Consider the following 27,795-nt stretch of genomic DNA (forward strand, 5'->3'; position numbering starts at 1 on the left):
CCCTAACAGTTGCACTTAAGATAATGAAGTGTAAGTGATTCTTAGATATAGAAATGGATCGTAAATAAGTAACGACTAAAATACCTGTTCTTAATTCATGCTTTTTTAAAAAAAAAACACAGATAGAGACGTCTCTCTCTAAGTAACGACTACACGCCATGCCTTGCGCACTCGGGAAACAACTACGAGGACGAATTGAATTGCGGTTGATAAATTAAATAAGATAATTTTATGATATCCATATTTTGTAATATAATTATATATTCCCGTAATCAATTTTCCTAATAATTTTCTTACTTTCTAAACCAATAAAAGATTAGAAATTTTGATATCCATATTTTTTTTTTTTTAAGATTTACATCTACTAAATCATTATATTCAAAAGATAATTCTAAATAGAATCCGATACAAACACTTAAAAGAAAAAAGAATAATAACATTAGATAGAACGAGTAGTCTTAAAAACAGCTTAAGCACGCAAACTCAGAATTCATAAACAACGAGCTAGCGAACGTCTTATTATATTAAGGCCTTGTGAGTGTGAGGGGATTTCAATTCTCGGAGCCTCCTCTCTTGTGAAAGTATTTTCGCAAACCTACAATGATATTTAGAGCCAAATGTTTAATATAACTGGTCTACCAAAAAATATGAATGACATATATAGCTGAATTGCATAGGTGGAATCATTAAATGACCCATTAATTATAATAAACATTTAATTTATAATCTTACCTTCTTAGAGCATCTTCATTGGTCTCCCCATTTTCTATCGGCTGAAATAAACCAGTCTCTAAATTGACCTTAGAAACTGGTTTCTTCAACAACCTTTCACCAATTTGGCCTAGTTTTTCCAAATTCTCTTTTGTGGCAATATCAACTGAAGAATCCGTACCAGTCAATGTATCATCCTGCACGTTGATTGAATTTCACAAAAGGAAAATGAGTATATGCATGAAAGAATATTCATAAATACATGTAATATATATGGGACATGTTATATGTACAAATTTTTTTGTTTACAAACTTTTACAAATTACACTATGTAGAACCGGTCCTACATTAATCACACAGTGTACGACCGGTCCTATATTAAGTTTGTAAACGGATCCTGTCAATATATATAGGTTTGTGCAGTTATTTTTATTTTTTGATCACTCAAATATTCTCACTCATGTTTCGTTTTGTAATCAATTCCGTAAAAAATCGTTTGTAGCAAATAGCATTGCTCTTCAACCATGAATACGTGGGAGCTTATATTACCTGTATCCGGAGGTAATTATCTTCTGAGTGAAGTGCTTGAGTGACGGTAGCAAGATGAAAATCAACCATATCCGCACTGGATTGAGTAAACACATCGATTAAGGGAGTAGAACCACCGTGGGTTAACCAATCCAAAACACCCCATTTGGCTGCCATTTTTGCATTGAATTTCTGTTCATTCTTGGGTGTCCCTGTGCCCAGTGAGATTATCAGGAAGCGACCATATTCCATAGGCTTGATGGGAAAGAAGTCAGGATTATCATCAATGATCTGCTTGGTTACTTGATTCATGGCTACTAATGTCTGAATCAGAGAATCCACAAAAGCAAAAATAAGTGATTAATGTTTACAATATATATATATATATATATATGATTTAGTGAGTTTCCTTCGATTTATGTCTTTTTAACAGTTTTAATTATGTATTTACAGTAATGCATAATTATAATATTAAAGTTGTACTTTTTTCTCTCTCTCCAAAAAGTTGTCTTTTGACGTACAAAGTAAAAAAATACAACTTTAATATTATAACTATGTATTCCAAAATGCATAATTAAAAACTACTAAAAGGACATAAGCTCGTATCCTTTTAAACGATACTCATTTTCTCCATATATGCAATAAATAGTTTAAATAAAATTTTGAATAATATTAAGTTAGAGAGTCATATTTACACATACCGGATTATTTGCACAAACGCCACCATCAATAAGGTTGAATTCGTGTAGGTTCCCTTCTGGGTCTTGGTTCTTGAAGTGGTAGGCTGGAAGATAAGTAGGTGCAGCAGAGGTGCTTATGCATATATCAGAGAGTCGAGCATCAAAGCAAGGTGACCTCTTGATCTGATAAGAAGAGAAAATGGTTGGTTGCAATGACTTGATGTCAAACGTGGGAATAACAATATTGGTGAGTGTCTCATGCAAACGAGTTTCCCCCAGCTTCTCCCTCACCACCTCATGAAGATATTTTCCATCGTATTTTGGTCCTCCTAATGATATCAACAACTTTTGTATCGACCCCCACAGGCCCCTGTTCAATTCGTACAAATTAAGCTCTTCAATATAATTTGTAATGTAAGTACACATATATTATTTATTAGTAACTTATTTTATTTTACCGCATGTAAAAGGAGTTGTATATGTACGTACCTGTGTTGTACTTGTGGGAAAATCTTTGGGCAGTGATCCATGTAAAAGGGCTTGATATCCTTGGCCGCAAAAAGTGGACGCTGCTTATCATTTGGAGCACTTAACATAGCCGTTACAAGACCACCTGTGCTTGTTCCTGCAATCACATCAAAGTAGTCTGCAAGCCTTGCATCCTCACCGTCCAATTCCTGCTTGTTAATACACTTAGTTAAGTTATATATAATTAACCTATATCATTACGTGGTTTATCCTTAATTGATCACTTTTGTTTTTACGAATATAGGAAACAAAAAGTTTTTCTTAAAGCACCCTATATATATATATTTCCAAAACCATGCTTTCCTTTATCACCTATCTTTTCATGAACTATATATGTTATGGTATATTGAGTGCTGGAATCAAGCCTGTTAAATCATAGACCACGCATGAGAACCCTATAGTCCTATCCTATATATGTACATAGACACATGCACATTAATTAATGTAATTAGAAGTATATAGATACCTGAAGTTGCTTTTCAAGGAAAGCAAGAATAGTTGCGGGTATAATGCCTCTAATACCACCCCCGTCGATGCTGAGAATAGTGACTAAGTTTCCATAGGTTGGGGGCTGAATCTGTAGAAGGGATGACTTTGTTCTCTCCATATATTGATCAAAAGTTAATTGCTGAATATTTGGAAAGTGGAATTTTGTGTGTATTCGTTTGATCAGCTTGTTCCGAGGAATGCTAAAGAAAAGCTCAAAGCTTATGAATTGTTTGCACAATGGAATCGCTAGAACTTGCGATTATCAAAGAAGAATGTTATAGAAAAGCTAGATTCAAGTTTTTCGTTGGGTGTTATATTTGCTCTTCTTAACGTCCTATTTATAGGTGTTTTTAGATGGTAGAGTCCAGACTCAAAGACGAGTCAGGGTTATGTTCAGTATCTGGCTTGGTAAATAGGTTGACTGTCTCCAATATCCAATCCATTCTCATGATCAATTGGTCCCGCGTTGAATATTCTATGGTCCAAAGTCCAAACATCGATCGCCTTAATTAGAGTTGGACTTATAGGGCAAAAGAAAAAGAAAATAGAAAGGGAATGAAAAATAGTACATATACTTTTGCATATCTTTAATTTCCTGTTAATTGGAGACATATAAAGTACTACTATAATCATACGAATAATTTCTGCGAAAGTGGTTCACAAATGAGTGGATCGTAGTATTTGGCTATTCCTCACCTAAAATCTAACAATTGAATGTTCTAAATAAAAAGAATAGAACTGTTCAAAATACAGTAATTGATCAATTTGTAAGCTTTCTACGAAAAAGCTTCCGTGACAGCCAGAGAGAGTCCATGTGCTTGGTAACGGCATCAAGTCGCCGGTAAGGTTCTAACCGTTTAATGTCCAGCACGTAAATAAGCTTTCTCGTCCTGCGCCACAATCGCCACGTCACTCTGGTAAGGTTCCCCTTTCTTTACGGGGGGATCCTAATTCTACAGACTCATAAAAATTATTTCATTAACTTTTTTTTTTAATGTGATGGTCCCACTTAAAAAATTGTGTCTATAGGAGGAGATTATTTATTGTGAACCGGGACCACCATTTTTTAGGTGGTCTCTTATTATAAATAGAAGGGTAAAATTGGAAAAGAGAAAAAATAACAGGGATAAAAAAGGAAAGAAAAAATCAATGATATGAAAGAGAGCACCAAAAGACTCAGTGATCCTGGACCATATAAAATATTTATCTAGAGGCAGGAGAAACTATTCCCCTTTGTTTACTAGTACAATGATGTTTATTTATTTATTTATCACTAGTCCAATCCTATTTATAATTGGCTTTTTCATTATTAATTTTTACTAATGAACTTATTACATTCTTAAGTTTAGACGTTAAATGTGTAATCACAAGGCATACGTTAATCCCACTACATGTGACGTATGCCTTGCTTATTTTGCTGGACACGAAACGGGTAGATAAGATAGCATTCTTTCGTGAGCTTGATAGTTAGGCAGCTAAAGATAAAGATGGCCGATTGGTTTGGATCAATATTTTAATGTACAGGTACTATGTTCAAGGTGCTTCAAAGAATAATAAATATAATAACTAATCTCCCAATATTGTTTGGACCCCATGGAGCTGATCTTTGGTGGCTGATTTGGTCAATGAGCTGCAATTCTGATAATACTAAGAATTCCCCTAAAATAGGATCGAGGTTCACAGTTTGGAGTTTTTGAATTCAACAACGAAAAAGGGAAAGCGTTATAAGGGAATGATATAGATAAATTAACGGAAAAATTGTGCGGTAAGAATATGTGTTTGATCATTTCTAATACTATTTTTAATAAGAGTTTAAAGTCTTAATTTCAAGACCTGTCCGGAATCGGATCAGTAGCTAAGCGATGAATTATTAAAATATCTCAAAAAATAAAATAAAAAAGGTACGTGTACTTTTAAAAGATACAAATTTAAATCCTTTGAGAGATGGACACTAAAGGTGAAACTCACTTTTTTTTTATCTTTATTTCTTTTTAACGGATTCACTTTTTTATATTTATCCCTCTCCTAGAAGGATCTAAATTTGTATCGGTGTATCTTTTAAAAAGATACACATTTTCGCTAAATTAATTGATAAATTGCTAGTGCTGCGGAATCAGTATAGTACATGGTGACATGTATAATTGTTGTACTTACTCATTGTGGTCCATATTCCATTGCTTGGGTCTTTTAACTTGGAGGTGGGAATTGCTCGTGGCGTGGCTTTATTTACATATACAATGCATCAGAGCTAGGACACGTATGTTAGGTTGTCGTACGTCAGAAATTTTCCTTTTACAACTCAAGGCATGGATATGTTAGACATGGGGAGGGCATGTACGTTATTAATATATAATATATGATAATTAAATAGATAAGTTAATTATCATTTAGTTGCATGACCATAGAGTAAAAAAAAGTCTGTATCACAAATCATGATGACTTGTGTTTTTGGGACTTGGGTGAAATAAAAATTTGAATTTGGATGGTAGATTCAAAACACATAAGTTGTATGTACCAATAAAATATTATCAAGTGCTTTAGTTATTAAGATCACTAGCTGGAACGAATAAAGTACTTCTTTAGGGTAATAATATGTATATATCTAGAATGGGGACTTTTGACCTGTTCCCCAACGTCCTGAAATTCAGAAAGTGTAAAGGAGAAGGGGAAACGGTCCAAGCAGCGAGCATTTATTGAGGATTTAAAGCAGATTTCTGGGTATGGTCAAGTGGAGGGTTTGGTCTTTGATTGATGCACTCAAAATAAAATTAAAAAGTCTCTTGCATACATGATACACGAACATACATAATTAATGTATGCGCTACATTTTCAGCTTTGATTTGATCTAATTAGCTTCTTCCATCTACTATTATTTTATCAATCAACCACGCCATACGTCGTTTTCATGACTTTTCTTGAAGGAACAATATATACCAGAACTATAATTATAAAGGGTGAGCTTTGAGATGCTTTTAGTCCACATGCAATCTGTTGCCAACTTGCTAGCTGGCTGATGACTGAGTCTTGTACTCTTGTCTTCCCACTTAACTCACGCATGCTTAACATAATTTAGAGGATTCTTAAGAAAAAATATTTATTAATTTGGCAAGACTTCATAGAACTTTTACATGTTTATATTCTTCACCGTCGAAGGCTAGAAACAACGTCCTGCACTGATGATTGCTTAATATTAATATATACTACGAGATCTTCGTTCCAACTCAGTGGTCCAGTTGATTGGATTTATCTTATTGCTTTGGTATGGCTGTATGTGTGATGCACTGTTTTTTTGCTAATTTAAAGTGACGATAACCAAAAGTATCGTAACTCATGAGATACGGCATAGGAAGCAGGGTTTATATATATTGAATACTCCTTGTTTATTTTGTTTCGATAGACACAATGCAGGCAACTATTCTGAGTTCTGATAAGTGATAACTAGCTAGTTATTTCTCTTATTCTTTAGCATGTATCTCAAGCTCAGTTGTGATAAAGCTTGTGAGTTTGTGGTAATCTTCATCCTTAGGTTGCATTCTCAGTAGGACTTCCATTTTCCTTAAGTATCGGGTCGGTATGTGTAGCTGTCTTCCTTCTTCATGATGAACAACTGAAGAAATACTTATTCTCAGCATGAGAGTTAAACCAAAATTTTGTTTTTCTTGCACTACAAGATAATATGCTATGTCAATTCACATGACAAAAAAAAAGTAAAAAGCATGTTGAAAAGTAAAGCATGTTTCCAAAAAAAAAAAAAAAGTAAAAGCAACAGTAACGTAAATAATATAAAACAAAATCAAATTAATTTTGATTTATTTATTTATAATTTCACATTAAAAGATGAATAATAGGTAATTTTATTGCAAATGATAGTAATTGCCAAATTAAATTACAGTCAAAAATTTACTAACTATAATTAAATTCAATAAAAAATTAGCTATTATAACTCAATCACATTAAATACTTTTAAAAAAAAGAAAAGAAAGTTCTTATAAATAAAATAAGTAATTATAAATCAACTTTTTTGTTTTATGTTCTCTATAATTATTTTATGTTTCCCTATTTCTATACTCATACACTTGGTGTTTTTCTGCTTTATGTTAATTATTACATTCCAGAAAAATATCAGCTCAGCGAGAGAAAAGTGGTAATTTATGGGTCTTTTATAGCTATTTAATATTCTGGATCTTCTTTACCATTTATTTTGAGAAATCTTCTTATGTGTTAAAGCTTCTAAAAGTAATAAATGTGTGCATTCTACTAAAAAATAAATAATAAATGTGTGCATTTTATATGTACATTACATATTTATTTATTTTTACAAATAAATTACATATTCTTTTTACTAACATCCTATGTACAAGAGGAATTGCAGTGTTACTCGGCCATGAAACTTTGGGTGTTCCCTCTCTCAAAATAGGAGGGCAAAATGGAAAAAAAAAAAAATAGGAAAAAAAATTCCCTCATATGAGATGGGACTACCAAATAATTAAGTGGATGTGTACCACTTAATTATTTTTCCCTATGTACATTACTTGAGCAGCTGCACCATGGGACACGCTTACCTCTGATTTTTTCAAGCGTAGATAGCCAGGCAAATCCTCTGACCCCTTCTCTAGCCATGCATCTCTCAAAGTTTTCAAACAGAATTTATGAAACCAAATGCCCTTCAATATACTCTTCTTTTTCTTTGTACCTTTTCTATTTTCTTTTAAATCTTAGATGGAAACCAAAGTAAGTTCTGGTGATCTCTTTTTCATAATGATTTTCCTACCACCTCTGCCAAAGTTACTCATGGTTTCTATTACACTCTAATAACTCTGCTTATTCCTTGGAGAATGACTGACTCCCCTATCAAGAGTTTTCCATTAACATTGAGGTTGGTAGTTTTAGTTATCGCTGTGGTTTGTGGAATATACATTTTCTCAATTTGTTTTGAGCAAATAGGTGTATCCACAAATACCAAATTGTCTCGCCTCAGTGTCTTCAAACAGCCATGTTATCATCCTTACAGTGTGGAAGAATGGGAAATACCCTACTTGCATTATCCAGAACCCAAAACTCATAGCAGGTAAATATACATTACATGTATACAACTGTACACATATGTTGAGGAGAATCCATTTGTGTTCCAATAATTGTTACGTGCAATATTGTCAAAATCGAGTTTCTACTTAGAAACGGAAGAAGAGAATGGTAGAAACGTATATCATAGAAACTTTTACTACTTGAGGTCAAGATACAAAATTATATGTATATGCATATAAAAAATGGGTTTGCTTTTTCTGCAGTTACTGCAGATAACTTATCTGCAGTAAGTCAATACGACGTCGTTTTGGGACGGAAATCATGGTGTTTTTGTAATTTTAATTTATTTGAGGGTTATAACAGTCTTTATATTTATAATTTTTTAAGATTTCAATACCAAAACGACGTTGTTTTGGGAATAAATGCAGATAACTTATCTGCATTAACTGCAGAAACATTTTTCCCATAAAAAATATATCACATAAGTTACTATTCAAAATTTAATAAATAACTTCATATTTAAAAGATATAAGTCACATAATTATATAAGACATAAGTACAAAACACAAAAAGTGTTTAACAATGCCTATAACCAAGTTTCACATCATCAAAAAAATAAAGTTTAACAACTCTTAAATGAAAATACAGCGGCCTCGCGTGAGAATTTTTTTTTCAAATAGGTAGAAAAAGATATACTGTACATTTGATTTGGGGTAATGGAAATGGGTTTTTTTATTTTATTTTATTAAAAATATAATAATAAAACCAATCATGGGTTAAAAGTTGACCTGATTTATTTTTTTTGGTTTAAATAAAAACGTAAAAACATGTGTTTCTACCATTTTTACGTTTTTACACGTAATTTTTATCAGTTTTTACTGAGCATAAGGACGTTTTAAGACTTATCATCTTAGTAAAAATGTTTTTAAGTTTTTACACTACTTTTTAACAAGAATGGTTATGTGAGTTTGATTGTTTACGTATATAAAATGATTGATGAATATGCAGAAAGGAGTGTGCTTGCAATCCTGTTCGGTTTTTTTGCATTTTATCAATGCAAAGATCTGGGAGCGGTTGGTTTGAGACGTTTTTAAACAGTCATGTTAATGTAAGCTCCAATGGAGAAATATTTTCAGTTGGCAGAAGAAGAAGAAACGTTTCTTCAATTTTGAAGACAATGGATCAAGTGTATAGTCTTGATTGGTTCACAAGTGCTTCCAAGAATGAGTGCTCTGCAGCTGTTGGCTTCAAGTGGATGCTTAATCAGGTAGGCATCATTACCAAATGAAATTACTTTGAGCATGTTGAAGTTTCACAGCTTCATGAGCCATCAACGAACAATGATTACATGTTTGTTGTGCTAAAAAATAATTACACATTTCATGCTATTACTAGACATGTGATCAATTGGTTAGTTGGGTTGAGTTCCTCGTAGTTATTAGAGCTTCTCTATTGTGTAAAAACAAATTTTTTAATTCAGTGAATTGAATTTCAATTTACTTTCTCATAATTAATTTCTCTCAATTTTCTCCAAATCTTGTCATGTTTCTCAATACAGGGTTTAATGGAGCATCATAAGGAGATAGTGGAATACTTTGAACAGAGACGAGTTTCTACAATATTCCTTTTCAGAAGGAATTTGCTCCGTAGAATGGTATCTGTGCTAGCAAATTCCTATGACAAAGATGCTAAGCCGCTAAATGGAACCCACAAATCTCACGTACACTCAACGGAGGAGGTCTCATTCTACCCCTTTCTTCCATTCTATATAATCTGTGTAAATGTGTTGATGTCAAAACTGATATGATATATAGTTCTGCTTCTGCAGGCTAGAATTCTTGCCAAGTACAGGCCACGGATCAATATCACGTTACTGATACCAGAACTAAAGCTAACAGAGGAGACTGCGGCAAAAGCCATTGCATACTTTAAGAACACTCGCCACATTGTTCTTTACTACGAGGATCTTGTCAACAACCGCACTGTAAGGCTAGTTAGATGAGGCACATTGAGCATTGCAGTGCCACACCATAATTCTATAACCTTTATTATAAATGAATATTAATGTGCGTGTGTCCTCTCTTTTTTAGTGTGTCCTTGCTGATCTTTCTATAAATGTTTCAATATTTTATCTTCCAGAAACTAAAGGTTGTTCAAGAATTTCTAAGGGTCCCATACAGAGATCTTGAAAGCCGTCAAGTCAAGATACATACTGATCCATTATCTAAGCAAATTGAAAACTGGGATGAAGTACAGAAAGCGCTGACAGGGACGCCATACCAGAGTTTTCTCCTTAAAGACTAATCAAACGTAGAAGATTTCCTCGCAAGATTAGACCAACATTTTATGCTCCTTCCATATAGCTTGTACATATGAAAGATTCTATGACTAGGCATAAGATTATTACAAGTATTTGACTGCTGCTTTCTGGGAATTGCCAGGCATAATAGATAAAAATCATGATATTTTTTTGTTTTAAATATTAATTGTTATCAGATAAATGGTTTGATTTGATATGATCAAATATTGAAGTTCCAGTACTCTCGTCATACATAGTTTAAAAGATAAGTGTATAAATCATTTTCGTTAATACTAAAAATAAATCACTTCTTAGGTGAATAGGATGTCGGAACAGTTCCTTTCAACTTCTAGGCGTTTTGACAGCAGTAATTTCTTTTTCAAAAAGTTTGACAGAATTAATTTCTTGGTGAAATTTATTACTATTGTAATGCATAAGAATGTGTTGGGCTTCCTCTTTCAATGCTAAACCCAAGCCCATTGAGAGGTTTTCTAAAAATCCTAAACATTAAACTCTAAATTCCACCTCCTCTATAGATTCATTAGTTGAGGGTGGACGCTACGTTAGAAGAGAGAGATTAGAAATTTGAGAGAAAATTCGTTGAGCGAAGCTTTATGCTTTGTATCTGAGAGATCTCTAGTTTTAGGTTATAAGATTAAAAAAATATAAAAATAAAGACTAATATAACTCTGTAATATATTATAATTATAAAAATACCTTAATTTTCACTTCAAAACAACGTCGTTTTGAGCCCACCAAAAATAACTTATATGCATTGAGTGATTTACCCTTGTAATATAATCTAGTATCCCACTTATTCAATCAATTGGTCACTAACTTAATAGCGCGGGAAAAAAAATCCTTTGCACAGTCAGAATTTTAGAACCATAGACCTAGCCACGGCCTTCAAATGGTGCCCACCGTGGAGAGGCTTGGGCTGGTTCAGCCAGCGTGTAAATAATTACTTCTGATATGATATAAACAGCCTTTTCGCAAACCCACCGTCACTTACTTCAAGTTGGGGTTTTGGGCCCAGTCGCACTATAAATACTGCTCATTGCTCGGACCCAGATCATTTCGCGTCTTGAACTTCAGGCTTGAGGAGCCAACCCAAAGTATTCAAGAACCTCTCAATTTTTTATAATGCAGAGAGAAAAGGACCTTTGAAGCAAGTTGAAAACGTAAAATCATCATATTCATTTGACATGTAATTTTGTTTATTGTGAAATTATTTTTCAACTGTTAGAAAAAAACCACAGGGATCTAAGTGGGGTTCAGAAGATTATAGCCTTCCTTTTACTAGCAATTTATTTCAGGTTTTAGTGCGCATTTTGGTCAAGATAGCTTACACTTTTACAAACATATATAAACATGAGGGGGGAGGGGGGTATCTCTTATATAGATTACAGTACTCTATATGTTTTTTTTTTTTTTTTTTTTTTTTTCATTATACAGTGCCCCAAAACATATCATATTATATTCCGCAAATTGTTGTGTTTCTTTTTTCTTTCCGCCAAGCATATCATATTTTTAACAAATGTATGAATAATTACGTTCTTTTTTTTAATAATTAAATTCAAATTATAACAAAACAGAATATTTAAAAACACAAAAAATAAAATAATTATTTTAATTAAGAATGTAAATGATTAGGTGAAGTTAAACTTTAACCCAAATAAAATATGGCTATATAAAATATTTCAAATCCGGCTTAACTTATTAGCCTGAAACAATTTAAATTATAAGTTTAACTTAACTTATTAGCATGACTTAAACTATGTAACATAAATTATGCCTATGTAAAATATTTTAAATCCGGCTTAGCTTATTAACATGATACAATTTAAATTATAAGCTTGATTTAACTTATTTTTCAAAAATATAATGATTAGTCTGACCTATCAAGTCTTAAAAAATGACATATTACATTCTGTAATTTATATGTTATGATTAGTTGATGATGGAGCTACAACTCAAAATATTGATAATTTTATTATGTTACTGCAAATCAAAAATAAAATAAAATAATAACAAGCATGTGGAAGATTTAATTAAATTTCAAAATAAATAAGTATATATTCACTCAATCATTCCACTCAACGAAAAGAAAAATATTATAGTCACGTAATCCCTTATACATATAATAATATAATCATATAAATTAAATATTAGAATGGGAAAATAAAAAATATTGATTATGTTCATAAGTCCCAAATATAACACTGTCTCATTCCCTTAAAACCAAATTAACAATTATATTCATAATTTTGAAAGTTGTCTATTGGATAAAGTTGTCGCCATGACTGAAAAGAGAATCTAACACACATGGACACATATATATGTGCGATTAGTACTGAAAAAACTTATTTACTTAAGGTTCATGTAGGCAAATTTTACTAATTACATCTTATCTTATGACCAAGGTCATTTTTTTAGACATACAAGTGTAGGAATTAATCTCACCCACTCTCTGAATTTGAAGACACCGCGTAGGGAAAAAAGAAAAGAAAAAGAAAAACCTACTGCTGATCTAGGTATAACTTAACAGTGGGATTGTTTTTAACTTTTACTTATGTAATATATAGTCAAATTATTTCATATCAGTGTAAGTTATATTCATAATTTTTGCCATTAATTATATTTATATTTAACGATTCTAATTTATACTAGATATGTGAGCTATTATTAGATGTAAGACTTATTATTCTTATGCAGGTATAAGAATAATCTACCTTATATATATGGTAAATTTTACGAAAAAGAATATTATTGCATATTAGAAAAAGAAAAAATGTAGCCAAAGACTCCTCTCTAAAATGGAACGTCACAAACAAATGAAGATTCCCCATGTTAGAGTTCATTTAGTTATGCTTTTTTATCAAAGAAAATGCATTGTTTACTTAAGAAAACATATTTGAAAATGTTTTTTTAAACATACTTAAAGTGGGATGTTTTTTAATTAGAAAGATTTTCTGAAAAAATAATTTTGGAGAGACATTTGACTTTTGTCGCACTCGAATCGAAATTACAAAAATAATATGTAAATTAAAAAAAAAAAAATTGGCATTGCAAAACGACTAAAGCAAGCTTACTTATCAACCGACCATATCTGTTCATGTTCCACACGGGGAGATGTTGTCGACCAGGATACCATTTCCAACCAGCGACATTAATGGAGTCCAATTCGGCATCTTGTCTATGTAGGGAGAAATTATTTCAAAATTGTGTTTACTTTATATTTATATTTTGATATCTTAACCTTAATTAACAATGTGATTTGTCTTTTTTTTTTTTTAAGATATCAACTCATATTTGAAGTCTAACGGCTCTGGCAAATTGAGTTTTGGATTTGAATCTCTCCATCCAATTGTTAGTCTTAGAATTTGAACTTATTATTTTTTGGACAGGTAAAATCTGAATCGTTACTAAAACAATAACTTTGGATTGTGATTTGTCTTTTGTTTATGGGAAATATATCTTTCATGTTGTATGAAATAATTTTATCTTATGCACATACACAAAGTGGATGAGACCTATTTTTTTTTTCTCTCTTTTCCTTTGTGGGTCTCATCCACTTTGTTACGTAAAATAAAATTATCTCATATAACATGATAAAAATATTCCTCTTTAGAACCTTGACTCGAAAGTTTAATAGTTAGAAAAGCACGACATTTGATATTTATCATATCTGAATCAAAATTTCAAAATATATATATATATATATATATATATATATATATAAAATAAAACCATTCTTATTTAAAGAAATGGAAAAGAATTAAGAAAGTTATTAAATACTCTTAATTTTTTTCAAAAATATATAATCTTATTTAACTAATTTACTTTTTACTTCATTATTATTCTCTCTCATCTTACTTAGTGAAAGTACCAAAATAATGACAAAATTAAAAATATAATGTTTTGTTAAATTTTTAAGTTACATGATGATAATTATTTTAAAGCAAGATGAGTATATTTATTATCTCAATATTATTTTTGTTTTTTGAATAAAAAATTAAAGCGTAAACAAATAACAGATCCAATCTTAATTAATATTACAATATGAAAATGCATGTGAATGAAAAGAGCATAAAGCCTCCATACTCGAGTACTAGTTACACCTGTGTAAAGAATCACTTCAACTATTACAAAAAAAAAAAAAAGAATCACTTCAACTCAAAATTTTAAAGTGATGGGTGATAACTTTTTTAATGGTTTATATTGTTTTCTAACACGCTCCTTCACGCAAGAGCTCTTTGGACTTGAAGCATGAATTATTGCGTAGGTCCAATATTTAGTTTACCTTATACTTATTTAATTTCACAAGTGGAGGGCGGTGATGATTAAACTCATGACCATATAGTGACTGAAACTCTAATACCATATAAAGAACCACTTCAATCCAAAATCTTAAGATGATGAATGATGAATTTTTTAATAATTTATATTATTCGTAAGATAAATGTATAACGAAATAGTTACTTCCATTAACTTCGTGAGTTTTGACTTTTGAATCTAACCAGGCTCAGGCATTGTACAAGTTAACGGACTTTTTTTTTTTTTTGGGTAAACAAATTAATGGACTTTAATTCAATACAAAGTTCGTGTTTATGCAGTGAGAAATTATTCCATACCATAGAGTGTCATCATGTATCCCAAAAAAAACAAAAAAAAGAGCGTCATGTATTTTTTTTTTTACTTTATTCATATTTTTTTTTTTGAAATTGATCCTAGTTACTTTTTTGAGATGAATCAGAACTCCCGGTATCCCCACGAATTCGACTATTTGAGCCTCTTATGGGACTAATCCAGAGTTCGGGTGCGAGTCCAAGGATTACAGTACTTATGTCCCTCCCCAAGTGTTGGTAAGATTCAAACTGAGATCCTCTCCCACCACTCAGTCCCCAAGCTACCAACTTAGCCACCACACTTGGGTTATTCATATTTTAATATTTCGATTTCTATAATAAAATTTTATTACTCATTTATATATTTATTATCCCAGACTTATTTTTATTTTGTAAAATGCAACATAATAAAAATATAAATGTATATAACTAGTTGGATCATTAATTAATATTAAAATAAATAAATAATCTTGGTAATACTCAATACTCAAGAAATATGATGATAAGATGGAAATGAATCCTCAACGGTGATAATTTTATAATTATTTATTTTAATATTTTTTTGTTTTCTTTCTTTATTATCATTAATTTATTTTTAAATAATTGTAATTTTTCTATATTAACATATTATATTTTATTTAAGAGAAAATATATTCTTATGTTGTAGGACAATATTTTTCTCTCTTACATATACATCGATTTTTGTATTGTTTTTTTTTTTATAAGTGATTGGGTCTTACACATAATTATTTCTATAACATGAAAAAATTTATATCCTATTGCATGAGATTAATAAAACTCTTTATTTAATATGAGATGATCCAAGTTTGAAATCTAAACCATGCCCAGGCCGCCAAACACTTGATATTAAAAATCAGTTGGGTTCGTACCAGAAACGTCTAATCATCACTGGCATAGTGAGTGCAGTAGTTGTTTCACACTATTCTTGATGAATCAATATTTCTCAAATGTCTCAGGAAATTAACATACCGAAAAATAGTTGTATGAAACATGCAAAACAGAGCAGTAGAAAAATTCGAAAGGAACACTAGACTAGAATTTACTCTCACAGTTGTAACTAAAAGAGAATCTTGAGGGAGCATAATCATGAAAAAGTTTACATTCACCATTTATAGTTTCCCACATTTTAATTAAAATTAGATATTTTAGTTTGAGCCCTGGACTTTTCGGCCTATATAAACTCCCCCCGCACTCACAACATTTTGCAAGCACCACTTCATAGATCTCAATTCCCCCACATTCACACATTCAAATCTCATATATACTCTCTAAAGCCACCTCAAGGCTACTCACTACTTACTGTATAATGGCCAATTCGAAGCTTGTGTTTATGGTCAGTCCCATTCTTCTTGCCATAATTTTTTTTAGTGGAACCTTTTCAGCTCTAGGAAGGCCACTGAAAACGGAGAACAAGGAGCAAGTGACAACCTACAAAAACAGTATCGAAGAGATAGCTACAGTGGCAGAAAATATTGCCCTGTGGCGCCGCCACACCCTTGAATTTGAAGCTGCAACCACACCTGACACCAAGAATGACGGGGTTAGAAATTGGATCGACGGTTTCCGACCAACGGAGCCGGGGCATAGCCCCGGTGCCGGCCATTAATTCCTTCCCACACGCCAACATAGCTCCAAAGCCCTATGAAAGGTTGCTTTGAAATTTTTTCCAATAGTAATAATTATATAAGCCTAAATGAAAGGAGCATAAATAACAAAATTCACAATTTTAGTTGATGAATTAATATGAATAGCTATCCCATATAGAACGTACGCACTTATAGTTGTGCTTTGGGTGTGTTTCTTCTTAGCCTCGCATATGTGCATCATGTTACTCATATATCAAATAGCAGCTGTCGCTGCATCCCACTTTTTCCACCTTCATATCTTCCGTGAATCTGTGTAAGCATATAGATATAAATATAAATAATGATAATGGTGATTTAGTATACATCCAGTTTGCTATTATTGTTCTCATTCGCTTTCTGTCCTTCTAATTGGAAACAATATTTCACATAAATAGAAAATAAAATTATATCATCAAAATAATTTCAAAACAAAATTAAAGCGATGTCAATTAAGGCATGACATCAAGGATCCGGTCCAAGTTTAAGTTGGTCTAAATGTGAGAATTTGAAGAAATTTAAGGAAGCATTTTATGGTTAATTAAAGAAATTTGGTACAACCAATAAAAAAAAAAACCTAGAATAAATCAAATTTATGACCATTAAGGATGTGAATAACAATAATTCGATCTATTCTCTAGGGTCACTGCTTCAAAGTGAAAAAAATTTATTTCTGTTTTTAGGATGAGTTTGGCAAATAATAATAATATTCCAACTTATTTCTATATTTAAATAGAGATAAAATATATTTAATAATTAAATTGTATTTAATGCTAATAACATTTTATACAATTTTTTTTCACATACTAAGAATAAAGAAAAATCTATTAAAAAATAATAAAGGGAAAAAAAAAGTTGCCATGTTTTAAGGGCAGAGGTTATGCATATTTTGTTGCAAAGTTTTTAATTGGGAAAAATTTTCTGGGCTGATTTAGTTTTTTATTTTAGTTATGTTCAATGATGATTGATTTATAAATTATTATGAGAAGGTTTTTTTTAATATTTAATGTTGATTAAATTGTAATTATTTCTTTTTTATGGGAATTAAATTCTCATTAATTTGTAATTAGAATATCATAAGACCTAAATATTAACAAGAAGAGAATAAATCATGTTTTATTAATTAAAATTCAGAGAGCTTTCCTTGTGGTGTTCTTAATTGAATTGGGTTTGCCGACACTAATTACCTGTTAATAAAAACATTTTTATTATTTTACCAAAAAAAAAACATTTTTATTAAGTTGTGAATTTGATATTAACGACATATTATGAAATTGATTCTTTTTCTTTGTGTGAGTAAAGATCGCGGTAACAACAATTTAGAATTCCTGTCTCATGCAAAGTTGGGGTCCAAAAAGTTTCAATTTTTACTTATCCCTCCATACAAATTCGCTTATATCATAAAGTTATAATATAAAAGAATTATTTTAAAAGTATACAATAACCTCTTCTAGATAAAGGGTCTATCTTGTAACATAGTCATGTTATTTACACATAATTTTTGCACTGTTTTTTAAATAAAAAAATAAAAAATTGGCATTATAATATTTTTATTTTTTTAATATAAAAGTTATAAGAATAATTAATATTTTGTATGTGTAAAATTCATAAATTTTTTAAGTGGGAGATGAAATTGGCTACTTCTTATCTTATTCATGCCGCCTTTTACTTTTTTATTTTATTTAGATTGCGCTCTTTCCTAAATTGTTTTAATAAAATTAGGGGAGAAATTTACCAATGCTCATGTGATTTATTCAAAAATTATTTTTTTATCACATATTATCATTTGCAAAAGATATATATTTTTATCACAAATGTCTTTGTGAATTTTTATTTTTTACAAACTGCATGAGCATAGGTGATTTTAAAGCACATGGTGAACTTTTCCCTAAAATTAGATATTTAATTTCTCGGCCAAATGATGGTACTAACCTAGTTTAAAAAAGAAACTTTTGAAATAATACACTTTATCATATTAAAATAAGAGAAATGTTATACTTATAAAACTTTTGAAATAATACACTTTACCATATTAAAATAAGAGAAATGTTATACTTATAACCTATTTTCGTTTACAATTTTTTACAATCATATCTTAACCGTTGATCTCCGCCAATCAGCGATTATTATTTTCACAAATCAAATTCATTAATAAATTATTAATTTGAAATAAAAAATAACCGTTGATTGACAGAAATTAACGGTTAAGATATAATTATAAGAGAAAATAAGTTATAAGTATAACCTTCCTCCTAAAATAATTAATCTTGCCTAAAAATATTTGGTATTAATCTCGCGTGTTTTTAATAGGATACTCTCATGCTGTCAATATATCATACATTATAAATGTGCATGATTAGTTCCGTGTGCATTTTGTATGAATTTCTTTTTTTTTTTTTAATGCGAGCTTGGACATTGCATAGTTATTATTATGTCACGTAGTAAGTTTCGTAGGTTGATTATATAAGATTAGTCTCCCACGTCAATCATGCAAGATTTGTAAATTTACAATTGTGAGTCCAACATCACTAACATGTGTAATTGATCTTGTTTAATTAATGTGCAAAATTGATAGCATTAATTTGATTATATGTTTAAAAAGTGAATTATTCCAATAATTATTTTTTAAAATTGCACTTATCATATCTAATTACTTAGATAAAAAAAACACAGAGAAGTAACCTCATAATATTAGTTTGGGTTTATCATCTATCATTTAACATGACCACAAAAAGTTTCCTACACACACAACATTTTATGGGGCCCGTAGCAAAAAAAAAAAAAAAAACTTCGGCACGCAAAACGAATCTCTATAACATAACACAATCACTTTTCCTACAACATAACTCTTATAAAACCCTATTAGTTTATATAAAGGAAATTGCAACAAAATTGTGCAAATTGATAGAGAATTTCCTAGTACGCCTGAGTTTGATGTAAATCTGAGTCATCTGATTCCTAGGCAGTTTTACATTTCCTTTATTTTTCCTGTCATTAACATCCCAACATCACTGAAGCAGTAAAAAAGGTGAACTGAGGTTAAAGTACTAACCTGCACTGCACCTGCACGGTGCACAAACTAACAAATAAAGTATATAAATAAATAAAACAAAAATCTACTGAGAGTGAGGGAAGAGGTGGCGGCGGATCCTGGAGAGAGAGGGAAGCAAACCATAGTATGACACTAGTGTTATGCATATCCCTCATTAGTAGATCCCACGGTTCATATCGAAGGCCATCACCTAATCCAATGGTCAAAACGACAACCGCATTCATCATCCCAACATAAATCATCTTCTTAGACCCTTGCCGCGACCTCTCTTTCTCTTTCTTTAAAAATCCAGATTCAACTTCTCTCTCCCTCACGCACAATTTTTTTTTTCTTTATTTATTTTTGGTTTTGGCTTTTCATTTCTGAATCTGCCATAGTCATTACTAGAACGGAACAAAAAAAAAAGTGATAACAATTATACAAGAAGATGCAATCATCGAACGGCTCTGATTCGCAACCAACGGAGCAGAATCAGCAACGGCAACAGCAAACGCCACCGCAGCCAGTGGCACTGCCGCAGCAGTGGATGCCGATGCAATACCCAGCGGCGGCCATGGTAATGCAGCATCACATGTTGCCGCCTCAACATTACGCGCCGCCGCCACCGCAGCCCTACCTGCCTTACCACCAATACCAGCAGCAGGTGCCGCACGTGCCTCATCAGCATCAGGGATCCAGCGCCGAGAACAAGACGATTTGGGTCGGCGATTTGCATCATTGGATGGATGAAAATTATCTCCACCGCTGTTTCGCTTCCACCGGCGAGGTCCTAATTTCATACTTTTACGTGTGTATATATATATATATATATATATATATATATATATATATATATATAAACTTTTTTTTGGCATTACACTTTAAGACACACCGCATACAAATGCATAATTACTTGTTTATTAGTGGATTTCAAGAATTTTTTTGGTTACTTCCTGAGTAATTTAATTTCGGAAGCTTGAGTCTTAATTGAGTTACGAGCTCTCTAGTTTATAAAACACACAGGTTTGAAAGTTGGGTTGGGTTGGCTTTGCTATGTTACAATGTTCTATAAGGTTGCATGCTTGATTTAGGATGTGTGTCAACCTCAACAATGAAAGGATATTTTTTTCCCTTTGATTACTGTGTAATTAAAAGGTCAATAATCTGTTAATCAATTAATGATTGATTGATTGGGAATTAAATATTGAAGAATGGAAAGGGAATAGTGGATACCAACCTTTACCTTTCCTTACCACTTTTGCTTTTCTTTCAAACGTTTCTAACTGAAATTGAGAAGGGAACCGGAAATAAAATTTTCAAGTTCTGAATTTGGCTGTGTTACTTGACCTTGTGTTCAAAATTTTATACATAAGGATAAAATGTTATATTGAGGTAGTGGATGGTCTCATGTCATATTTTAAAATGATCACAAGGCATGAGAAGACCTCAATCATTCGTAATTTTTAATGACAAATCAATGGTCATTAATTAAAATGATCCGCGGCCCAAATCCCGGCCTCCTCACCCAAATAGCCCCCAATTCTATGCAGTCAACCGAAAAACTTGCAGCCACCATGCCACCGCACATCCCAGCCACAACTGCAATCAAGCTCACTCCACTGGCAGCTGGAGTCGCTGTTCCACGACTGCTGTCCTAAACCCATACCCATATACATTTCCCCTGCAACTGGTTTGGGTGGCTCTTTGGGTGAGGAGGCTAGGGTTTCAAGCTTTGAATAAATTGGCTGTGTTACTTGACCTAGTGTTCGAAATTTTATACATAAGGATAAAATGTTACATTGAGGTAATGGATTATCTCATGTCATATTTTAAAATGATCACGAGACATGAGAAGACCTCAATCATTCATAATTTATAATAACAAATCAATGGTCATTAACTAAAATGATCTGCGGCCTAAATCCCGGCCTCCTCACCCAAATAGCCCCCACTTCTATGCACCCACCATGCCACTGTACTCCCCAACCACAACTGCAATCAAGCTCTCCCCGCTGGCAGCTGGAGTCGCTGTTCCGTTGCTACTGTCCCAAACCCATGCCCATATCTGTTTCCCCTGCAACTGGTTTGGGTGGCTCTTTGGGTGAGGAGGCTGGGGTTTTAGGTGGAGGTGGCGTCTGGATGATGGTTGATTAGAAATTTGATGGACAGAGATATGATGGTTACGTGGTGGTTTGGCTGGGTTTCAAGCATTGGCTGTCCAATAGAGAGCGATTGAAAGGATTTGAGAAGAGAAAAGGGCCATCTTGATTGTTGATAGTTGATTTATCATTAAAAGTTTTGGTTGACCGAGATCTTTTCACAAAAGTGCTCATGTAAAATAAGACATGAGAGTTTTTATTTCCTACATTAGAGGATCAATATTGGCTGGAAATGAACGGCATGGATAATTTAAATGAGGTTATAGGTTCAAACCTAAGTGCTCTATTCGTAACTAAAAAGTAAGAAAAGTATGCTTCATCGTCTAACTTTCTACTCTTATCTAGAAAATAAGATAAATCCTTTTTCAGTCGTTTTTTCTGCATCTTACTTGTTCAATTATCCCATCCATGATTTCATTTTCTGATTTTTCATGTCATGCATCAATTTAGGTGGTACCATTTGATTCAAATTTAAATTAAAATAGATGGGAACTGTGAGGGTTTTAGCATTTCTGTGCATAAGTCTGAACTCTTCTATGTGATGAGATTTTGCTTTAGTATCATTTAAAGTATGAATAGTTTAGGATTGAGGAGAAGGTGAAAGCTTCAGGTGCTGTTATTGCTGGTAGCTAGTTTTAACTAAACAAGGTGACTTCAGTGCTGTTTCTCTGCCATTCTAGTTTGATGAACAATAATCTGAATTTCGAAAGCTTAGCTTGTCATGATAGAAAATGATTCCTGAGCTTCGCATATTGCTTAAGATGGATCAACTAATGTATCTTATGTCATACATTTTTGCAGATTTCCTCCATTAAGGTTATTCGCAATAAGCAGACTGGTCTATCAGAGGGTTATGGATTTGTGGAATTCTATTCACATGGGACAGCTGAGAAAGTCTTACAGAATTTTGCTGGAATTGTGATGCCTAACACGGAGCAACCTTTCCGCCTGAACTGGGCTACATTTAGCACAGGAGACAAGCGTTCAGATAATGTTCCTGATCTTTCTATTTTTGTAGGAGATTTAGCTGCAGATGTTACGGATAGCATGTTGCATGAAACTTTTTCTAGTAGATACCCTTCTGTTAAAGCTGCAAAAGTTGTTTTTGATGCCAATACTGGCCGTTCAAAGGGTTATGGTTTCGTCAGGTTTGGAGATGATAATGAGAGGTCTCAGGCTATGACTGAAATGAATGGTGTGTACTGCTCTAGCAGGCCCATGCGTATCGGTGCTGCAACTCCTAGGAAATCGTCTGGCTATCAACAAGGTATGCCAAATCACATAACTAGCTTTGATATTGGAAATTTTACTCTTTAAAGAAAAGGATATTATACATTCCATTAAAAGAAAACCTATTTCGCCCTCAAATTTCAGTTGGTCTGTTTCATGTAACTGATTGTTCGATCCCAGAACACTGATGAACTTCAGGAACTACATTTTTATTGCACGTAAATGGTTTAAGTGATGATTTCAATTTTTTTTGAAAATTGGTATTGCCATGTCTTTTTAGATGAATAAATCGCTTGAAATGGCAATTATTATGTCATTTACCATTTGGTGTGTGTGTGGCATGATGTTATTTGTTCCTGAGTATGCAAGTAACTAAATCATAAAACTCCTTGAATCCGTTTATTCATTCAGTTTCCCCTGTTGCGGTTTTTGACCCATTAAGCTTGTTTTTGGTAATATATCTCTGAAGTTTAACTTTTGCATTTGTCTTTCCGCTGCATGCTGCTGCAAAAGTCTGAAATATCACTACCTGTTGGGTGTTGATTTAATCTGTTTCTTTGTATAGGAGGCCAGTCAAATGGCACATCCAGCCAATCTGAAGCTGATTCTACAAACACAACTGTAAGCTTTCAGCTTTTTATCAGTTTCTTTTTTCTTTTTTCTTTTTTTTTAATTCAATCGATTTGTCACTATTTTTCTATGGATGATTCATTATAGATATTTGTTGGAGGACTTGACCCTAATGTTTCAGCTGAAGATCTTAGGCAGCCATTTTCCCAGTATGGTGAGATAGTGTCTGTTAAGATACCAGTTGGAAAAGGATGTGGTTTTGTACAATTTGCAAACAGGTAAAAGTTCTGGCCCTGTCAAATCTTTGCATATTCATAGATAACATGGTTTTCAATGTCAATGTGATTACTACATTATTCTGAACAACCTTTCTAGAAATAATGCTGAAGAGGCGTTGCAAAAGTTAAATGGTACAATGATTGGCAAGCAAACAGTTCGTCTTTCTTGGGGTCGCAATCCAGCAAATAAGCAGGTAATGTCTCTCTCACGCACATACAGAGATACACATTAGCGTTGCCATTTTTGTCAGGCCCATTAATCTTCATGAACAAGTGCCATTTAATGACCAATAACTCACCTAGTAATACCATATACTACACTTTTTTTTTTTGGATACATTGGGAAATCAAAACAAAATCCAAACTAGCTATCAGGACATAACCTAGGGAGACTGACCGGGGGATACAATCCACAGGAGGAGTAATAAGTGTTGAACCTCCCAACCATATACTACACTTAGTTTAAAGAAAACGGTTCTATTTGTTTAATTTTAATAAATTTTCAGTATAATTTATAAGGAAAAGTTATACTTACTACATTTTTTTCTTACTACTTCTTACTATCAAATCTTAACCGTTGATTTCTGCCAATCTAATTGTAATCGTTAGATTGACGGAAATCAACAGTTAAGATTTGGTAGTAAGAGGTAATAAGAAAAAAAGTAGTAAATATAACCTCCCCTTAATTTATATAGTCAATTCATTTATCTGTGTTGTCACATCATTAAAATGAATTCACTGTAATAATAAATACTGAAAGTCAAACTCATTTAATGATATTACATCATATAATTTTTTTTTTATTATTATTATTTTGTAAAAATCTCCTCCAAGATGAGAGGAATTTGGGAGAAATTTCTACAATAGTACTGTCTTACCCGCTTTTCTTTACATCCCTCCAATAAAAATTAAACACCTATGTTGATTGATGACATGGAAAAGAAAAAACAATATATTAAAGACAAGTGTTTAATTTTCAATGGCAGTAGTACATACTACTGTTGTACTGAAGATGAGCTTGAATTTGGGTACTCCGAAAGCACATACTGAAGATGAGCTCGAATTTGGGTACTCCGAAAGCACCACTCACTCAATGCTCCCTTCTCACAAATGGGGAGGGTAAAAAGGAGAAAAGAGTAAAAGATATGGATAAAAGGGGAAGAAAATTTTTCTCCTTGCAAGAGGGATCACCAAAATTTTCATCAAATTTTTTCCTCCAAAACCGGATGGGGGACTAATCGCCGCCCACATGTCTAAAACACATGATTAAAAGTGAGCAAAAATTAAATCATTTTATAAAATAAATTAAATCATTATTTTTTATCAATTAAAAGTTGATCTATTAATAAGAAGTAATCGTAGATAACTTTCTTGTTTTTCATTGCTTCATTTCCTCCCCAAAAAAGACAGACTTTATGGTAACTACTAGAACACCGGGTTGTCTTCATGCTCTGTCATCAAATTGCATTTGCGATTGATTCTAACTTAATTTATATATCATTGGTTAGCAGCTTAGAATGGACTTCGGCAATCCTTGGAGTGGAGCGTATTATGGTGGGCCTGTTTATGATGGTTATGGATATGCTTTGCCACCTTCTCATGACCCGAGCATATATGCTGCTGCTGCTTATGGGGCTTACCCTGTTTATGGAGGCCACCAACAACAAGTAAGCTGAATGAGGTGCAGTGCAGGAGTAGCAGCTATCACAACAGCAGCACGCCTTGAACGAGCAAATTGACTTCTTTCCCTTGTAACTTGCATGATCTGTTGAATTCTGAAGATTCCCTCCTAATTGTGGAGTGGAGTTGAATTTTGACAACCTGGGGTAGCACTGTAGAAATTCAATTTATCATTCGTTTAGACTCGTAGGAGAAATGAGTAACTTAAAACTTGTTCACTGAAATAATTATATTAAGTATGCTTGCGTTTACTCTAGCTCACGTTTTAATTGTTTTTCGAAATTGGCGTTTTAATTATATTAAGTATGCCGGTATATTAGTTGCATGCGATTAAAAGGTTTTTTTCCCCTTAAGTCTGTTTAGGCTTGAAATATCATCCATTTTGATAAGTTGCATGGGCCATTTTGAATTTTTTTTTTTTACTTTTAATTTTCAGAAAAAAAACTTATTTGATAATGTCTGTTTTGTAAAAATAATTTTAAAAATCATATCTATTTTTTAGATTTTAAAACCAAATTTATAGAATATATTTTAGTTATTTCTGTTTTTATTTTTATTTTTTTAAAAAAAAACAATTACGAAAAACACTCATTTTATTTATTATTCTACAAAATAGTTTTAAGAAAAAAAAAATAGAATACAATCAAATAATTCCACCTCAGGTCTACTGCATTGCAATCATGATTATTGGTTGCAGGGAAAGCCTTCTGGCCCCTTAAAATAATTCCTTACTCTCTTTTCAATTTGTATAGGATTGTTTTTCTTTTTATGGAGAAATTTGCACCACATAATTATTGAAATTCACGTAAAGAAACGTCGTAAGAAAACGGCAGAGAATGTCCAACATTTATATCAGCATGCATGCTAAAACTAAAACCTATTGATGGTATAATTAATTTTCAACATGAACTTAACATAAAGGTTTGATTTTCAATTTTTTGATTTTCAATTTTTCATATTTTTCTCTTTAATAAGCCATATATAATCCTAACATAAATTCGTGATTTTCTTCGATCTTATGTGCGGGAGTGATTTTTCTTATCTAAACTTGTCCTTGAACTAAAGTACTTTTTTTTTACGACTGTTTGGTTGGGGATGATAATGAGTTTAGTTGATTCGTTGATCTGTCTAATCTATTGAAACAATTCATAAAATATGGATTCGGTTGGCTGATTTGATTTTGCTTTGTTGACTTAATTACGATAGTAATTCGTTCAAGTGGTAAGAAACTTGTATTGCTTAATCAGAAAAAAATGGAGCAAATGATATTGAAAAAAAATTTCTCCAAAAATGAGTTCAAGAGTACTTGAACCGAACTAGTCAAATAATTAATAAATGATGAATATATTAAAAAAAAAAAGCTTAAACTTAATTGATTGGATATTGAATTTTATTTTTCTAATTCAGAATTATAAAAAATTATATAAATGGTGTCAAACTGTACTTGGTTTGATTTAGCCCAACTTGCATTTAATTTTTAATTTTTTGGGTATGTGGGGCTATGCCCCAAACAAGCAGCAAAAAAAAAAAAAAAAACACTACATTGAAGAGTGTATAGCCCACTGCATAGAGCTAAAGTCAAAAACATACAATCATTTAATTTCAGGAAGGAGGAGAATGAAATAAAATAAAATTCATTTGATCCAATCTCTCCAGAGTAAGATTAGCTTCCAGTTCGCACAAAAATTAATTACCTTCCCTGTATGGTTGTATATATGTACCAACCGAACAGTCCAATTGTATGCCTTATCCCAAGGAAGGTGAAAATCATTAAGTAGGTGTTGTAGCCACTGAAGCTCACTAGATAATGACGCCAAAGCTTGATATTCTGCTTCGGAGGAGGACCTGGAGACCATAGTTTATTTCTTAGAATGCCAAGTGATCAAGGATATCCCGATGAAAACATATAAATCGATGATTGAATGACGCGTATCAGGACAACATGCCCAATCAGCATTTACAAAAGCACGGATACAAAAATTATGGTATGTTGGGAAGAAAATACCAACAACTGGAGCATGTTTAATGTATCTCAATACACGATGGGCTGCTCAAAGATGAGTATCAAGAGGAGCCGCCACAAATTGGCTTAGTTGCTGAACAATATAACAAAGATCAGGTCGAGTGGTGGTGAGACCAAATGCCTATATATCAACAAGAACACCTTAGGTTAGGCTTAGTTTAGAATGACATCCATTGGAGACTGAGATTGCTTAAAAGCAAGGAAGCCCATATCAGAGAGAATATCCAAGGCATATTTGCGTTGATTAAGCAAGATGCCTTTCTAAGTTTAAGACATCTCAAGGCCTAGGAAAA

The 27,795-nt window shown here is 32.3% G+C and overlaps 3 protein-coding genes across 5 annotated transcripts; 2 read left to right on the top strand and 1 right to left on the bottom strand.

Moving 5' to 3' along the window:
* Nucleotides 1-519: 519 nt before the first annotated feature.
* LOC133289300 (patatin-like protein 2) lies at nucleotides 520-3,054 on the bottom strand. Of its 2 annotated transcripts, XM_061487209.1 has the most exons (6): nucleotides 2,914-3,054; nucleotides 2,409-2,596; nucleotides 1,941-2,289; nucleotides 1,261-1,563; nucleotides 733-908; nucleotides 520-595 (listed from the first exon to the last, which is right to left on the bottom strand). In XM_061487209.1, the coding sequence occupies exons 1-6, from the start codon at nucleotides 3,052-3,054 to the stop codon at nucleotides 520-522; spliced, it is 1,233 nt and encodes a 410-aa protein (XP_061343193.1). The 2 variants fall into 2 exon arrangements, with proteins under 2 accessions (XP_061343193.1, XP_061343194.1); XM_061487210.1 differs by lacking the exon at nucleotides 520-595 and having other exon boundaries at nucleotides 729-908; nucleotides 2,409-2,599; nucleotides 2,950-3,054.
* A 4,717-nt stretch (nucleotides 3,055-7,771) lies between these two features.
* LOC133289275 (uncharacterized) lies at nucleotides 7,772-10,265 on the top strand. The gene is made up of 5 exons (XM_061487171.1): nucleotides 7,772-8,004; nucleotides 8,970-9,228; nucleotides 9,520-9,699; nucleotides 9,790-9,945; nucleotides 10,101-10,265. Exons 1-5 carry the CDS (start codon nucleotides 7,772-7,774, stop codon nucleotides 10,263-10,265), a joined length of 993 nt encoding a protein of 330 aa, XP_061343155.1.
* Nucleotides 10,266-19,696: 9,431 nt separating this feature from the next.
* LOC133289261 (polyadenylate-binding protein RBP47C'-like) lies at nucleotides 19,697-25,721 on the top strand. Of its 2 annotated transcripts, none has more exons than XM_061487158.1 (6): nucleotides 19,697-20,349; nucleotides 22,523-22,988; nucleotides 23,517-23,572; nucleotides 23,669-23,799; nucleotides 23,897-23,993; nucleotides 25,308-25,721. In XM_061487158.1, the coding sequence occupies exons 1-6, from the start codon at nucleotides 20,011-20,013 to the stop codon at nucleotides 25,473-25,475; spliced, it is 1,257 nt and encodes a 418-aa protein (XP_061343142.1). In that variant the 5' UTR covers nucleotides 19,697-20,010; the 3' UTR covers nucleotides 25,476-25,721. The 2 variants fall into 2 exon arrangements, with proteins under 2 accessions (XP_061343142.1, XP_061343143.1); XM_061487159.1 differs by having other exon boundaries at nucleotides 25,311-25,721.
* Nucleotides 25,722-27,795: the final 2,074 nt, after the last annotated feature.

The sequence above is a fragment of the Gastrolobium bilobum genome, unplaced genomic scaffold (assembly GCF_033153095.1).
Source record: "Gastrolobium bilobum isolate Gb01-03AN ecotype WA unplaced genomic scaffold, APGP_CSIRO_Gbil_v1 utg9887, whole genome shotgun sequence".
Classification (NCBI taxonomy): Eukaryota; Viridiplantae; Streptophyta; class Magnoliopsida; order Fabales; family Fabaceae; genus Gastrolobium; species Gastrolobium bilobum.